General features: G+C 37.9%; 3 protein-coding genes across 3 annotated transcripts; 1 reads left to right on the top strand and 2 right to left on the bottom strand.

Moving 5' to 3' along the window:
- Positions 1 to 5,509: 5,509 nt before the first annotated feature.
- On the bottom strand, positions 5,510 to 8,447 carry Yellow-g2 (L-dopachrome tautomerase yellow-g2). Its single transcript, XM_076392544.1, has 3 exons — positions 8,209 to 8,447; positions 7,861 to 8,116; positions 5,510 to 6,196 (listed from the first exon to the last, which is right to left on the bottom strand). Exons 1-3 carry the CDS (start codon positions 8,445 to 8,447, stop codon positions 5,570 to 5,572), a joined length of 1,122 nt encoding a protein of 373 aa, XP_076248659.1. The 3' UTR covers positions 5,510 to 5,569.
- A 64-nt stretch (positions 8,448 to 8,511) lies between these two features.
- Yellow-g (L-dopachrome tautomerase yellow-g) lies at positions 8,512 to 11,607 on the top strand. The gene is made up of 5 exons (XM_076390211.1): positions 8,512 to 8,531; positions 8,646 to 8,905; positions 9,293 to 9,812; positions 10,234 to 10,651; positions 10,754 to 11,607. The coding sequence occupies exons 2-5, from the start codon at positions 8,796 to 8,798 to the stop codon at positions 10,984 to 10,986; spliced, it is 1,281 nt and encodes a 426-aa protein (XP_076246326.1). The 5' UTR covers positions 8,512 to 8,531; positions 8,646 to 8,795; the 3' UTR covers positions 10,987 to 11,607.
- A 934-nt stretch (positions 11,608 to 12,541) lies between these two features.
- LOC143185509 (uncharacterized) lies at positions 12,542 to 14,185 on the bottom strand. Its single transcript, XM_076388579.1, has 6 exons — positions 13,951 to 14,185; positions 13,625 to 13,880; positions 13,426 to 13,549; positions 13,172 to 13,356; positions 12,883 to 13,026; positions 12,542 to 12,792 (listed from the first exon to the last, which is right to left on the bottom strand). The coding sequence occupies exons 1-6, from the start codon at positions 14,115 to 14,117 to the stop codon at positions 12,613 to 12,615; spliced, it is 1,056 nt and encodes a 351-aa protein (XP_076244694.1). The 5' UTR covers positions 14,118 to 14,185; the 3' UTR covers positions 12,542 to 12,612.
- Between the last annotated feature and the right edge of the window lie 628 nt (positions 14,186 to 14,813).

Genomic DNA, 14,813 nt, shown 5'->3' with positions numbered 1-14,813 from the left:
TTTCAATAAATTTCGTCTCGTTTTTCTCTCCTGAATTTTTTACCTTCGGGAACAACAGTATTTTAGTTCTTAACATACTGTTCGTGTTTCAAAAGATGTTTTGTGAAATGGTTGAGAGGCGATGTTTTTCATGAGACTTCTCATGGGACACGAACAATATATTCTGTGCAAAAATTGTTCGCTTCGACAGGATGTTCGATAACAGATGTTAGGAATTGTAAAGAGTTAAGTCTGGGTTACATGATTCTATTTGCTAAAATAAGACGAAAATGAAGATAGACGAAATTTGGTTTAGAGTTCCAGTATTGAGTTATTAATTGTTGAAAATACACCTAGAATACACGTGACGTGTGTCTGTCTTAGGATATATTCTACTGCCGAGGTTTAGTCAAGTTAAACACAGCAACGTAAGTAGAATAAATCTTGAGTCAGACATATTTCACACTTATTTCAAGCGTTTTCTCAACAAATAACGTAGAAACTCTACTGTAAACGCAATTGTTACATCATTTTATTTATCATCGTGTTATGAACTCTTTGGAATCAAAGTACAGAGTTATAAAGTTATAAAGAGTTGCTTTGAAAAACAATAATCGCTGTTCGTTCTTTTTAAAACTTTCTGGCGAATTAGTGTTTATTAACATTAATGAAGGTTCTGATTAAGCAATTCGGCTGGCCATAAAGATTTCTGTGATGTTCCTGATATAAGATTTACTGGAATCTTACAGCAGCATATGATGTGTTTAATTTAAATCTATATAAGATAATCATTTCGTCTATCTTAATTTTCATCTTATTTTAGCGCACAGAATCATCCCTTAAAATTTCTAAAACTTGTGATCGAAGACTCTGGATATGTTTGATATATTAATTGATGGCTATAAACGTTCAATGCTCGATACAAATGCATATTATATTCGTCCACAGTTTTCAAAAAATTAATATTGGAGACTAGAATATGACAGACCTAAAAGTCTCAAATATACAGTATTCTGCAAAGTAATGTAAATACAGAAACTATAATACTTGAGATTTTTATATGAGGCGAAAGTTAATTAAATTCATATCGAAATGGGTGCAACAACTCATTCGTATAAAAAAACGGTATATTTTTTTATTAAACAAACGAAACAGAGTAAATATATTGAATGTCATAACTAAAATCAAATTGAAGTATTTCAATCATATGTTAAAAAATGAAATCAGAATGATGGTCTATAAAAGACGTAGATACCTTAGACTATTAAAATATTTCAAAATATTGAATCGAATTTAATTTCAGTTGTAAGATACAAGAATTAAAAGTTCTAGAGTGATTTTATAATCGTGAAATATTTCGACAAAATAAAGTATGTTTCCCATAATTCTCAGGATACTATAGAATACTCTACCATAATAATATTAATATCAACAAACTTGTACTATTCCTTTCACAGCCCAGTGACCAAAGATTGACATCCAGACAATTACAATTACTGTCTTAAACAGTTGAACAATCGACTAACAATGAGAAACAGTGCAAAAAACGACAGCAGTGGCAGAAGAAAGAAAACATGTACATACTATGATTATCTCACCGAGACGAATGATCGATACGCTCGTCTTTATCGACTTTTTAATGTAATACGATCATATAACAGTTATTCAAGAACGAGGTGTGATTAATCATTCCAGTGATACACTCGACGCATCAGAGTCAATTAGTTTCAACGATTAACTAGTCTACAGAAGGCTTCTCACGGCTTGCCACTTTGTTGAAGGAAATCGGCCGATACAATCGTTCGCGCGCCCGTGGAGAACAAATCCAATTTATATGACATAATGGCTCGGTTAATAGGTATCGTGTAACCTCGCAAAAGATTTCGAAGAAATGTGTCGATAACTAACCAATGTCCAGTTGGGGTGATCCAAATCGTGGTACAAAGTGGTTACACTCCACGCTCGGATAATTTTACGGTCAAAAAACGCATGCTGGTCGAGTAGTGTCAGCACTTGCATACCTTTTATCTCTTATCAGAATCTTCGCTGGAGACACGGAGCTGAAACACTTATAAGGACTTCATTTAATTTGATTTATTATATGAAGACAAGGTTCCTTTATACATGGCAAAGTGTTGCAAGATCCGTGAGGTATATTTTTTTACTGAAACTATTTTATTTCTTGAAGTCTACGTAGAATTTAGATACAAATATCTCCTATTTTGGCAAATATAAAAGGTCAACTGGAGACCAGTATCTACTTGGATTTCAGAAAAATAGAGAAGGTAGGACTTATATAGAACGATCAACTTTTTCTTTTTGCTTTTGGTATAACGAGAACCAGACACTCGGCTAGAATAAATTGAGCATACTTACCAAATTAGATGATAAGCAAACAGCGATACGTAAAGGAAACATGCGGGCTATTTAATCGCATAAGAAAAACGTACCAGATTTTCTCAATTTTCCGGCTTTCTAAAACCGATCAATTAATATATCGAATTCTGATTCTGCAATAACTGATGGGGTGTTTGAACACGAAAGTGTTTATTCGTGCTTGCTTGGTGAAATTTTGCGAAACGCAGAAGTTTCACTAGCGCCCAATCTATATGCATCAATTATTTACAAAATCTATTTTCTTTATGGTAAAACCTACCACCACTCTGAGACCTGAATCAAACATCATAAATCCTCACGTCGCTCGACCACAATTACCATCACTCCACATTCAGCAAGACCGCAATTTTTTTCCCTTCCACAGCGAGCCCTATTTCGACAGCATTGGCACACTGGCCCACGCCTATCGACGTTGCAAGAGGCTAATTAGACGGAGTCGAGTTTCTGAGGAATTCCGCGAGTACTAACTTTTAGTCTAGCCACTGACCTTATCTCCTACAATTAGTATTAAAAGCCCATAACGTTTTATATTATGATTTTACTCCCCTTCTGTAACCTTATCCCTACTCATATTATCTGCAAACTAAATCCATCCAGTTTTTCTTATATCTTTGTGTTTCAAAAAATTCAATAAAATTCTTAAACATTCTTCCTAGTTTCTAGAACATCATCGAATACTTTTTATTGGTATATATTGCTTTAACACTTTTAAGCAGAAGAAAATTCAAAAGAAAATGTTTAAAACAGTGGTCTGGGTTGTAAATGACCCAGATTGTAAAGACATGGTTAATACAAAAACGATAAAGCAGGATGCAGTTAAAAGTGAAACACAGGTGCAATCGGGCACACGTGTTGTACGCACAAATTTATTAATCAGGATAAAGTTACACGTTTACATCTACTTAGCTACGCTGAGCAGAGTGCTCTGATTTTATCGCGTTACGCGCTATGCAGAGAATACAGTCTCTACGATGGATTTATTACATGAGATTTTCATGTTCCGGCTGCTTTAAATGGTAATTAATACAGCAAGAATAACGACCGACGAGAATCGGAATTAGCAGCGTAATAGTAGACGCTTGTACTTTCACTGTTCTGGATTCTATTAATCCAGGAACCAAATTTGATACTGAATATCGATTTTCATTGAAAGTCGGGTATCATCGTTTGTAGAAATGTGATAGTAGTTTAAAATGACGATAGAGAGTTTTGTTCGCATTATGATTAACGAATAGTGAAATTCTCTCTGGAGAAATGAAGGAACTTAGCTGTCGTGATAAATATATCAAATATAAGACAATATAGAATTATGGTTGAACTCGTACATTGGGTTAAAATTGAATCATGATGAAGTCAAAACGAGTTTGAGTCACGACACATTTAAAGTGAAGTTGAAGTTAAATTAAGCTTAAGTCAATGTGAAGTTGAATCGAAACTAAGTTAAAGTCTAGCCAGGATTGTGTAAAAGTTATGTGAAGGTAGAATCAAGTTTCAGTCATGGCGAAATTAATGGTTAAGACAGCACGTTTCAAGGCCACTTCGCCGCGAAGTCAAATAAAGTCAAAGTCAAGTTAAGTTTGCATAACCACGAAGTGAAGTGAATATAACGTCGGAATCAAGCTTCATTAGACTCAGTGTAAAGATATTTTTCTTAAATTACCAAAGAGGTATATTGTTGCATTAACTGTGTACAATCCTTAAGAGCGCAGTTTTCACATTTTTGCATAAATAAACTTACATCAACTCTAATAGTATTGCGTGACCAGGAATGCTAATCGTTCACCAGGCATCGTAACTTAAAGATCACGTCTAAAATCAATATTACGAATTCAACCTGGTTTTACCCTTTTATATAACTTTGCGCTGAATTGTCGCTCGCTGAATTTAAACGAAACCATTTTGCGTGTCGAGCAATGGTAGTTAATCGCGATTGAACGCCGCTGAACGGGTGATTGTAAGAGAGAAAGGTTCCTTTTTTTTCTCTAACAAAATTCCCTTGTGCCGCTGCATTTACAGAGCACAGGCTACACAACCAACATCACGAAATGATTTGCATCTTGATTTATAGGTCTGGTTTGACACATTGGCGTAGAAATCGTGATGTTGTGGAACAAAACCAGTTGCGGGCGCACGTTTTATGTGGAATCGATTCAGATCGATCGCTGAACCGTTTTCCCACGTGGCCTCACACTATCACTAATTATGGGAACAAAACTTTGAACCCTGAGGATTTTCATATCTTAAAACATCCTTTGAATACCCTTCTAGGTACTCTTCAAAAAACCTCCCATCTCTATTCTCCCCTGTTAAATACAGATTTAAAATCATAGGGTTGTAAGACAAAACGACATAACGAATTTACATTTTCAACCTAAGCAGATTAAATTAAAAGAACTTTTTTCTTAAAAAAGCGAGAGTATAATAACAAGCACTTCCATAAAACAGTATTAAAATCCTAAAGCACCAATATCTTAAAAATCCAAATATACGACTTACATACAGAGCGTTTCCAAACACGTGGGACATTTTTAGAGGATAAGTTCTACGTACGTAGATAATGAAAAAAGTTCATAAAAAATATCAACATTAGCTCAAAAATGCATGGTTCTATAGTTACATGCTATGTTATATTGCATAAAATGCTGGCCCATTTCTTGCTTGCACAGTGTACTATCCTCTTTAAAGTCTTACTAGTCCCAGGAATACTCCGGCCCCTTGAATGAATGGCACAGAATAATAGGTCTTAAAGGAACTACATATCACACTGTACGCAATAGAAAACAGCATGTAACAATAAAACCAAGGGTGTGAACACACTACTATCACCTCACGTGAACTCACGTTACATACTATAGCAAATCCATAGTGTAAGCCGAAGTTTTTCCCTCATTTTAGACCGAATTTGCTATAATACGAAACAAATTTGCTATAACACATAACGTGATTACACATGACAGTATTACGTGACAGTATTGTGTTCGCACCCTAAGCATTTCCGTACATATGTGTTTTCACTATCTTCGTGTCTAAAACTATCCTCCAAAAATGTCCCACAAATTTGAAAACACCCTGTACATTATCTTGTCTTACAGCCACAGAAATACCACCAAGAATAAAAGAAAAGAAAACACCATTCACAGGAATACAGTGAATCTATTTCTCCAAAGGTACATCACAGACATATAACCCATCCCTACATAAAGCTAAGTGCTTGATTGGCACCGCATCCCACCGTGCCCTGCATATAATCAGGGAAGTTGGACTCCAAAACGCGCATCCTAGCCCTCTTATAATCAGCCACGACATGAGTAGCCAGTGCACACTCGGGGCTGCTGTAGACAACTTGGAAGTATCGGCTGTCGAAGGGGCCAGTGCTGCTGTCCCATCGATACACGTCCGCCTCGCCCTCGTACCGGAAGAACAGGGCGCTGCCATTGTCCGTACCAAGGATGACCATCTTCCTGGGCTTGAGGCCAAGGTCGCGGATACGTCCATTGGTAACGCCACGACGGAGGTAGTCGGTACGGATGGAGAACATGCGACTGCCGCTCAAGTAGGTGAACATCAAGCAGGTACTTCCGTCTGAACGTCGAAGCAAGGCTAGGTACAAAACGTCTCTTCGAGTGCAGCCTAGGGTAACGGCTTGGGGCAACACGACTCGATAGCCACGTCCTGAGGTGACGTCGAACACTAGGATAGCCCGTGTGGCAGCGTCGGACACGTAGATGAACACCCGACCGTCGGGGCTGTAATCCGCCACCACGTACTGAAGGCGGGACGAGGGTGACGTCAGGCCTGTCAACTCCACTGTCTTCACCAGCTACGGAGGGAATGAAGATGTGAGTCAGCTGAAGGAAATCGGTACTTCATTTTTGAAGGAAATTAATACTGGAGGAGAAAATGTGAGTCAGAGTCATTTGAGAGTTAGTAAAGTTGAGGTCAGTGCCTTTATGGGAATTGAGTCTTGGAGACTTATTGCTTGGATGAAAAAGTGGACGTGTTCTTGTGATGATCTTGTTAAGATGTTAGGAAGTGTTCGTGGAATGTGGATGGCAAGGGACAGCGAGAATGGAAGAGTTTTTGTTTCTCCTTTGGAAACTCAAGGTTCTGAAGATTCTACACATTTGTCACAGACCTGAGCAGTTTTTAGGTAATATTTAGTATTTGAAATATTATTTTATTATTAAGTAACTATTTGAAATAATTATGAAATGATATAGAAACAGTGGTATAATTCAGCGATAGGATATCATAACTTTTGATTGGAACATATGAATATTCGTTCATTTCACAATTATTTCTTTCGCCTTTGGAATAAAAGTATAAAAAAAGGTTACTTCTAATTTCAAATAGTTACTTCTAATTTCAACTTTAAATAAAATTTGCTCGTGTCTTCTTGAAACACACGTATTCTAATTTCATAAAATACTAAATCCCTATGTCGACAATAAGACTATGTGACCTATACTATCTTTCAACACTTGGAAAGGGAATTTTCAGCACTGCTTCACCTTGTAATCTGTGCTTCAGGGTTACATTCTTGATACTTGACTGTTCCAGCGAGAAAAGATAAACGACATTAACAATGGAAACATATTAGAAATAGGAAGCTCCAGAAATTAGATACTACACAAAGATAACACGATAATGTTACATAATGACAGATGGAACGCGATCGTGAGTACACTGCTATCATAAATCAGCATGGAATCGCTGTTCAGAGCTTTAAGGTACATTGAGAAAGTCAGACGTTAGTATCTATTGCTTTCGAGCGCGAAATGATTGAAGGTTGCCCCGTCATCTCATTGATAATAAAACTTAACAGGTGAGCACAAAGACATCCACTTGCGAAATGAATGAAATGCTGACAACACGGGAACTTGTTCTCTAGCATCAAAACAGGATCGTAACCAGAGTGCTTCACAGTGATTCAGATAACGAACTCGATCCATTGGCGACTATGCGAGAGGCCGACACAGGAATATTTCGCGCACGCCAGGTGAAAGGATAAAAAAAGCTATTCTTCACTGAACGACTGTCGATCGATTGTGGAACAGTGGCTCACGTTTGACGGCTGTACTTTACGATCACGTTTGGCCTTTGACGTATCGCTATAAGCTCGCTTGAAATTCACGTTGTGCAACGCTTGCAGAATAACACCGACGCAATATATCTGGCTGCTACTAAGTGACACTCGTCGAAAGTAATTCCCCCATGTCAATATTCAAATGAGCTTCTTGTATCAAACTGGATAAATTGACGCAAAAAATTTCCAGACGTTTACGAGCCTTTTAACACGGTGACTGCCATAGATATTACCAGAGACATGCAATACTTTTTTTAAATTAGAGAAACTCTTTGAAATTTTGCCCCGTGGCTACTTATTAAGAGCTCATTTGAATTATTAGCGGAACGTAGTAAAATTGCAGGACAGTCAGCATGTTAATAGGGTTATAACATTTTACAGAAGCCCATGAAGCTTACCTTTCCAGTGCTGACGTTGAAAGCGAGGACTTTTGGTGGACACTTACGCACAGGTTCTTCCAAAGTGTTCACCACTCCAGTGTCAAGGACCCAGAGAATATTTTGAGGATCCAGGTACAGATCTACCACATTCTGCAAGGCGTTGCAACTTCCCTCTTCCTGAAGAGACCAACAGGGGTAAGGAACGAGATTAGCTTGACACCCCTTCTCCTTAAGGTTCACCTTAGCCAAGGTAGCTGGTACTCCTGCTTTATACCTTTATTAAACATCAAATCAATAAAACGTGAGTTATATATTCGTTCACATGAAGCTTCAATAATTAAAAACTGGTCACTTCTAGTCGCCTACCTAGGGAGAGCTACAATGGCGTTGTCGTCATAGATAGCAGCTCTGCTAGCAATCACGTTCTTCGGGATGTATCGTCCACTGTTCTTGAACATACTCTTCGTGATTGGACATGGCCACTCAAAGGGTCCACCAGTCCATTCGACATTGCCATACACATCTGTGGGTATTTCTTCTGCCAAAGCAAAGACAATGATGGCCGAAGCCATCACCATTAGCGTCGACTTCCCCGCTAAAAGCATAGTTCACAAGATTTCGGAAGATGTGTTGTCGATTGAGCCCGACTGAACTGGAAAATCTTTGCCATGGCATCAGTTATATACGAAGTACAGTTTACGAAAAGAAACAAATATGTTTATTAAAATATTTATCGTCTCGTCATGACTTGGTAGTCCCTTCACATCGTTGTTTACGATAAAGACACGAAAAATTTGTTGTAGGCTGAATATTTAATAATTTCTTTCAACCTCGCGGACAGGAAGTTCCCGAATCTTCCAATATTTAATAAACAATTGGCGACGATTTCCTTGTTGCATTCCACGCTTCGTACAGCCTCGTCCGGGCGGAAGCATTGCGACAGGCGGAAGAAGATGTCACTTCATAAACATACAAGTGTTCTTGGCCAGAGAGTTGGTTCACCTGTGGTATATAAGCATAAAATGAAGTATAAGAGTCTCAGAATCGACTGTCTTCATCCACTGTAAGTAAAAAATCGTGTAAGTTCGACAATGTCTCTCCTTGTCTTATCATTTACTATCAATCTCTTAAGATTGTTAGGTAATCTGGGTCATTGATAGCACAAGAAAAATTGTACACCTGCCAGATATTCCTTTAAATTTGCATCTTTTATTTTAAATATTTCACTTAAAGAACAGTTGTGTAATTTTAGTAAAGACCTGGCTGGACAAGTGACCAAACACTTTTTCTCGTTTTTGGAAAGCTTAGAAACAAAAATTATAATTGTACATAGAGGACTCATTTTATCTATAATATTATCTCGTTATGGTACTTAATTCAACGATTTCTCGTTCAAACGAGAAATTGCTCGTGAAAGCCAGCAATTAATTTACCGATATCGATTTAACAGTTATCTAAACTGCATAGCACCAAGCAACAGGATGCGGTTTCTCAGCATCATCCTCTGCCTAGCAATATCAGCGAATTACATCTCAACGAGTTATGGCGAGCAATCACTCCAAGACCTCTCGTTTACTCTGTCGGGATACAGCCTGCAATGGCCGTGTCAAAGCACGAGGAACATCTACGAGACCAGTGGCCGATATATCGCTAAGAATGTAATTGGCACCAGAGCTCAGATATACAAGGACCAAGTGATCCTTGCACTGCCGCGTTATAAACCAGGAGTGCCCTTCACTTTGGGGGCAGTTTCCTTAACGTCGACTGACTGTGCACCCAAGGTGGCACCGTTCCCCTGCTGGGCAATCCAGGAGGAGGGCAACTGCCAGGCTCTCCAAAGCGCAGTTGATATCGTTCTGGACATGCAGGACATCTTGTGGGTTCTGGATGTTGGCATTGTTAATACTCTTGAACAGCCTGTAAGAAGATGCCCTCCGAAGGTGGTTGGAATCGACGTCAAGAGTGGCAAGGTACTTCATATATTTTATTTTATTGGATAGTGAGTTCATCTACTATAGGATATAGTAAATGATCCATAGTATAGATGATGGAATGCTACATCATAAAGTTACTATTTTCGTGAAAACATAATGGTACGTTAAAGTATTTTTGGTCAAAGTTGCATGCTCTTTTGCCGGTGTTAGCATCTCTGGAACACCTGCTGCTTATATTAGTGTCCTATTAACCCTTAGCCTGCCAAGAAAGAGTCACTCGGGGACTCCATTACAATTAAATTAAAATTTCCAAATTTACCAACTCTTCAAACTTTCCAATGGTGAAATCCTTAACTTACAAATTTTCAAATTCTTTTCATGTACATACTTTCAACTTTCTGAATTCTAGTTCTTGAAAATTTGTATAGATATTCTAAGCGATCTTTGACGTTTTTAGGTTGTAAAAGTGATCGACCTGAGTACTCTAGTGGACCCAATGTCCTCTCGTCTGCAATACATGGCCATCGACTACGCGGAAGATGGCCAGGTCTATGTCTACGTGTCCGATGCAGGCACCAGAGCTATCATTGTTTATAATGTCACCGCTGACAGCGGCTATCGCGTTGTTCTTCCGCCAGCTGTCACCTGTGGCACGCAAAAGAGGGACGCGCTCTACTTGGCTTTGGTGAGGAAAAGCTACGGTGCTCAGGTCCTCTACCTCACTTATTTGGGCTCCAACAAGATGTTCGCCATCAAGGTTGCCAACTTGAGATCTGGCAACCCTAATGGCTCTGTAGTAGAAATAGGTCGAAAGACGAATAAAATTGTCATCCTGGGTACCGATAATGGGGACTCCATCTTCTTCAGAAATAAGGGTAAGGGATGAATAACTCACAGAGGCATCCTGACTATTTTGAAAATTAGTTTTTTAAATTTATTTTTTGGAATTGATTGTAAGATTCATTGTGCGTTTTCAGGCGAAGCTGACGTATACATGTGGAACACAAACACACCTTTCACGTCTAATAACTTCCTGCTGGTGCAGAAGGGCAATGACTGCAGACTCCCAACCGAAGTGATTCCAGGCTATAAGAAGCTAATGTGGGTGATCGAGAGTAACTTCCAGGATTACCTCGAGAATGCCGTCAGTTGCTCTGGCGCATCAGTGTCTATTCATCCTTTGGTTAACTCCTGCGACGATCAGTATTGAGAATCTGAAATACACAATAAACTCAGATCCTTAGTTCATTTTTAGGACTGATAGTAAACATTCAGGTGCTATGATACAAGGTGTTTTAGGATCATAGATATAATTCTGAGTGGTTGATAGAGTTTATAAAAGCAGTCTAGCAAAGCTCAGTTCTTGAAGTAATCGTTCATGAAAAAAGACAACTTTTTAAATGATATACTGAGAGTGGGAAAATTAATAGCTGTTGAGTGTCTCTGCACCGATAAGTTATAAAATGACTGCGTCTAAATATCAGTTATGCTTTAAGCTTATATTTCCATAAATACTGGAAAGCAAGTCTGTATTTATAATTTTGGAACACCTGAGATACAAAATTGATATACTCAGTTTTTCAAGAGGTATGAAATATTGTTACAAAGAATACAGCAGTCGATGGATCTTACCAAAAAGAATCACAGTTCCTTCTCGAGCACTAGTGTTTCCAGAAAATCAAACTCTACTAATTCTACCTATGATACCCTGTATACAGAATCCCCTTTCTGAGGGAGAATTCAAGCTGGACAAATACGAACCAGTGCCAGATATGAACATTCGACAGTCGTTCCGCAAGTCGATCGACAGTCACTGTTCAAACAGCTTAAAATAAATTTATTCTTAATAACTCCATTTTGTTCCTTAAACACCTTTCGCGTGCACAGACGAAAAACATTCCGCCGCCTCATTTCCCTAATCGCACGCCTCTGTGACGTTCACGCAGTCGACAGTTTGTAATTAAGCTTTTTTACAAAGTAAGCGAGTTGAAAAACGCGAAATCAATCGGATAAGATTAATGCACGCGAAAATACGGGAAATTATACATTAACATCAATCGAGATAAGTGAAATTAAATGATAAATGTACAGTGATCATTAAGGCATAAAAAGTACAGAATAATTTGAATAATGCGCGAATAACGTATGATTAAATATGTACACTGACATGCAGATTAAAAAAAAACGAGGAATACGATTAATTTCATGGTAATTAGAAAGGTTGTTGTGACGCTTAATAGTTATATAACTGTTGATTATCAGCAAGTGTTATCTAGTAAAGACCGATTTGGCTAGGAACAGGGCTACTAGTTCCATGTATCCCGCAAATCATGATGTTAGTTTCTTTCTTGAAAGTGACAGGTCACTGTGAACGCCCGTTATATAATGAATTCCGATTGCCACCTTGGTTAAGCGCACCTTTCTTCTATCCAGGTACTATGACGTCCGATTCCCGTTTCAGCGTGAACAGTACAGGTTTCACGTAACCACTTAACACGCCATCGTGGCGTTCCTTTGACGTTTTAATGGAATTACAAAAGGTCGTCGTGGAATTACAAGAAAAAGCAGATTAATGATGCGATAAAGTGATTAAGTGGTTGGATTCGATCAGTCATTGGTAAAAAATGAGAAACTTTCCTTTTAGATTAGATTTCCTGGTTTCTAGAAGCAGGCTGAAGATAAGATTTTCGGAAATGGAATTGGAAAATAAGGCTACATATGTTAAAATTTAAATGAATTTGGATCAATATTTCAAACAGTAAAAAATTGATTTATTAAATAATTACATTCCAGCGTACAAAAATTAATATTAAATGTGAGTGAAACTTGATGGTTATCACGAAGTTGAAAGCTTGCCAATTTTAATAGTCCTGTGCTTAAAATTCGATTGCTTAACATTTTTCGTAGACGAACATTTTGAATTTATCAAGCCCCATAAATTCTTCTGTACATCCATGGCATAATCAGTTATGCATGGACAGTTTTCATTCTGCAGAAGAATCGAGTGGCTCTCCGCCTGAAAAGAAATACAACGCATATTTCAAACACGTCAAAGATTACGATAAAATTCATCAATAAGATTGAATCAAAAGAAAAATGAAGTTACCGTTAAAGGAAGTCGTGTGTCCCAGCGAACACTGGCTTTCTCTGAAGACATAAAGTAATGAAGGCCATCCTTGACGTCACAGAAGAGTCCAACAGAAGCGCCCATTTTGGTACCGTGCCAAACAGCCGTAACATTTGGAAAATTCTATTGTTGCAGGAAACAAAGCGAAACATACTTCATTGAATCAATTATGAACAATGTTTGCAAGCTTTTCATAAGAATACCAAGTAAATTCTGAGATAATTCTAAAAAATTTCTCAGTATCAAAAATTACACGCTTCCTACGTACATCTTTAAACATCGGAGCATCCTCCTCGTCCCATAGTTCTCTCAAATTTATACTAAATAAATCAAGAGTATCAGAGCCAGTCATGTATAACACTGAATTCTTCTTGGAAATGGCCAAATCAGTACTGAAGACTCGCGGGACTTCCGGTCCGTGGATCATCTTTATTTTCCACCATTTTCCTTTTTCTAAAGCGAAATTTAGAAGACTTAATAATAGTTTCCCTATTTTATAAAATCTATGATCTAACTATTTACCTGGCATGAGAGCTATTATAGATTCATCACCAGCATCTCCAATGTATGCCTTGGACCCCAATTGATCGACTGCAAGGGCTCTCAGATTTCTTGTCGGCACGTTCGTCAATTCAGTGGACGATACCTTTTGGATTTTATTCATTAATTAAAAGTGAACTGGAAATCAAACAAAGTACTGACTATCAGCATTGCGTTGTACCAATTGGTCTTTGCGCTTCAAGTTATGAAGAACAACTCTGGCGGCACAGTCAAAGTTATCTGGCGTTTCCAGCATCCACAAACGCCCACGGACATCCACATCCAATTTCACGACTGATCGAAGACATTCTCCGCCTTTGGGTTTATTTCGCGAACCAGATGGAAATTGACTAGCTTTGACAAGCAAGACACTTGATTCAGGCCAAAGTGCTTCGAACAATGTTCCCGTGTCTTTCGAAGTCTCATTCCTCTGCCATCTGTGTGCAAATTCAGATCTTCCTTTAGTGCGAAACTTTCTGCCTCTGAAACCTCTTTGAAATACGATACCTTGGGATCGCCAAGAAGGCACGGTTTCGCCAAACTGAGAACTTCCAGATGAACACATCCTCTGGGAGATCGACTGCCGTAAAATCCCAACAATTGGAACACCGTGGCACGACAACGAATGTTATAACAAAGAGGAAGATGAAACTTCTACAGCGGGGAAGAAGCATAGCGAAAACTGTGTAGATGAGCGCGACCGAGTTTTTGCGTATCGATTATCATACGAGCTCGTAGCAGTGGTGAGGACCTGTCAGCAAAAGTTACGGCAATTTGCAAATCAGCATTCTATAAATTTCGGGGGCATTAAAAAGAAGGTCGCCACGGTGCAATTTTTTAATCTTCTGAATATTTGATAAGAATATTTTTTAATCGAAATCTGACGAACTCCGTGTCTATGCTAGTCCAAAAACTAAGTGTCAGTAATCAGGGGTTTAACTAGTAAGGAGACAAAGTTTTTATTTCTCTTTTGATATTGAAACTACAAAAACACGTATACTTTTGTTTAGTATGTATACAATAATGCTTCATTTATACAAAATTATTTTATAATTAGGCAGAATCGCATTTATACTTTGGGAAATTCCACCTTGGCACAATATCATCATGAGATTTTAAAAGAATAAGTCCATTTCAGTTAATTACGTCCATACACATATTTTTGAATGCAATGAATATAAAAGACGAAATTTCCATAATAGCATAGTTTACTAAAATAAAAATAATACAACATTATTCTACATATTTTCATTGAAAAAAGTATAAAGATAAATCAATTCAAATTTAAATTAAAAAAAAAAGTAATAACTAAAGCTAAGCTCAGTCGCCCATTCTAAATTTAAAACTAAAAAATTTGCTTCCCTCAACAC

The sequence above is a fragment of the Calliopsis andreniformis genome, chromosome 2 (genome assembly GCF_051401765.1).
Source record: "Calliopsis andreniformis isolate RMS-2024a chromosome 2, iyCalAndr_principal, whole genome shotgun sequence".
Taxonomy (NCBI): Eukaryota; Metazoa; Arthropoda; class Insecta; order Hymenoptera; family Andrenidae; genus Calliopsis; species Calliopsis andreniformis.
Note: the sequence above shows the minus strand (reverse complement) of the source record. Positions and strands in the feature narration are given on the sequence as shown.

Coding starts and splice junctions, on each gene's coding strand:
- Yellow-g (XM_076390211.1), top strand. CDS start 8,796: ATGTCACTTCATAAACATACAAGTGTTCTTGGCCAGAGAGTTGGTTCA. Junction 9,813..10,233: donor TCGACGTCAAGAGTGGCAAG/GTACTTCATATA, acceptor TGACGTTTTTAG/GTTGTAAAAGTGATCGACCT. Junction 10,652..10,753: donor CATCTTCTTCAGAAATAAGG/GTAAGGGATGAA, acceptor GTGCGTTTTCAG/GCGAAGCTGACGTATACATG.
- LOC143185509 (XM_076388579.1), bottom strand. CDS start 14,117: ATGCTTCTTCCCCGCTGTAGAAGTTTCATCTTCCTCTTTGTTATAACA. Junction 13,881..13,950: donor GCCTTCTTGGCGATCCCAAG/GTATCGTATTTC, acceptor ATTTGCACACAG/ATGGCAGAGGAATGAGACTT. Junction 12,793..12,882: donor ACACACGACTTCCTTTAACG/GTAACTTCATTT, acceptor ATTTCTTTTCAG/GCGGAGAGCCACTCGATTCT.
- Yellow-g2 (XM_076392544.1), bottom strand. CDS start 8,447: ATGCTTTTAGCGGGGAAGTCGACGCTAATGGTGATGGCTTCGGCCATC. Junction 8,117..8,208: donor GCCATTGTAGCTCTCCCTAG/GTAGGCGACTAG, acceptor TGTTTAATAAAG/GTATAAAGCAGGAGTACCAG. Junction 6,197..7,860: donor TCAACGTCAGCACTGGAAAG/GTAAGCTTCATG, acceptor TTCCCTCCGTAG/CTGGTGAAGACAGTGGAGTT.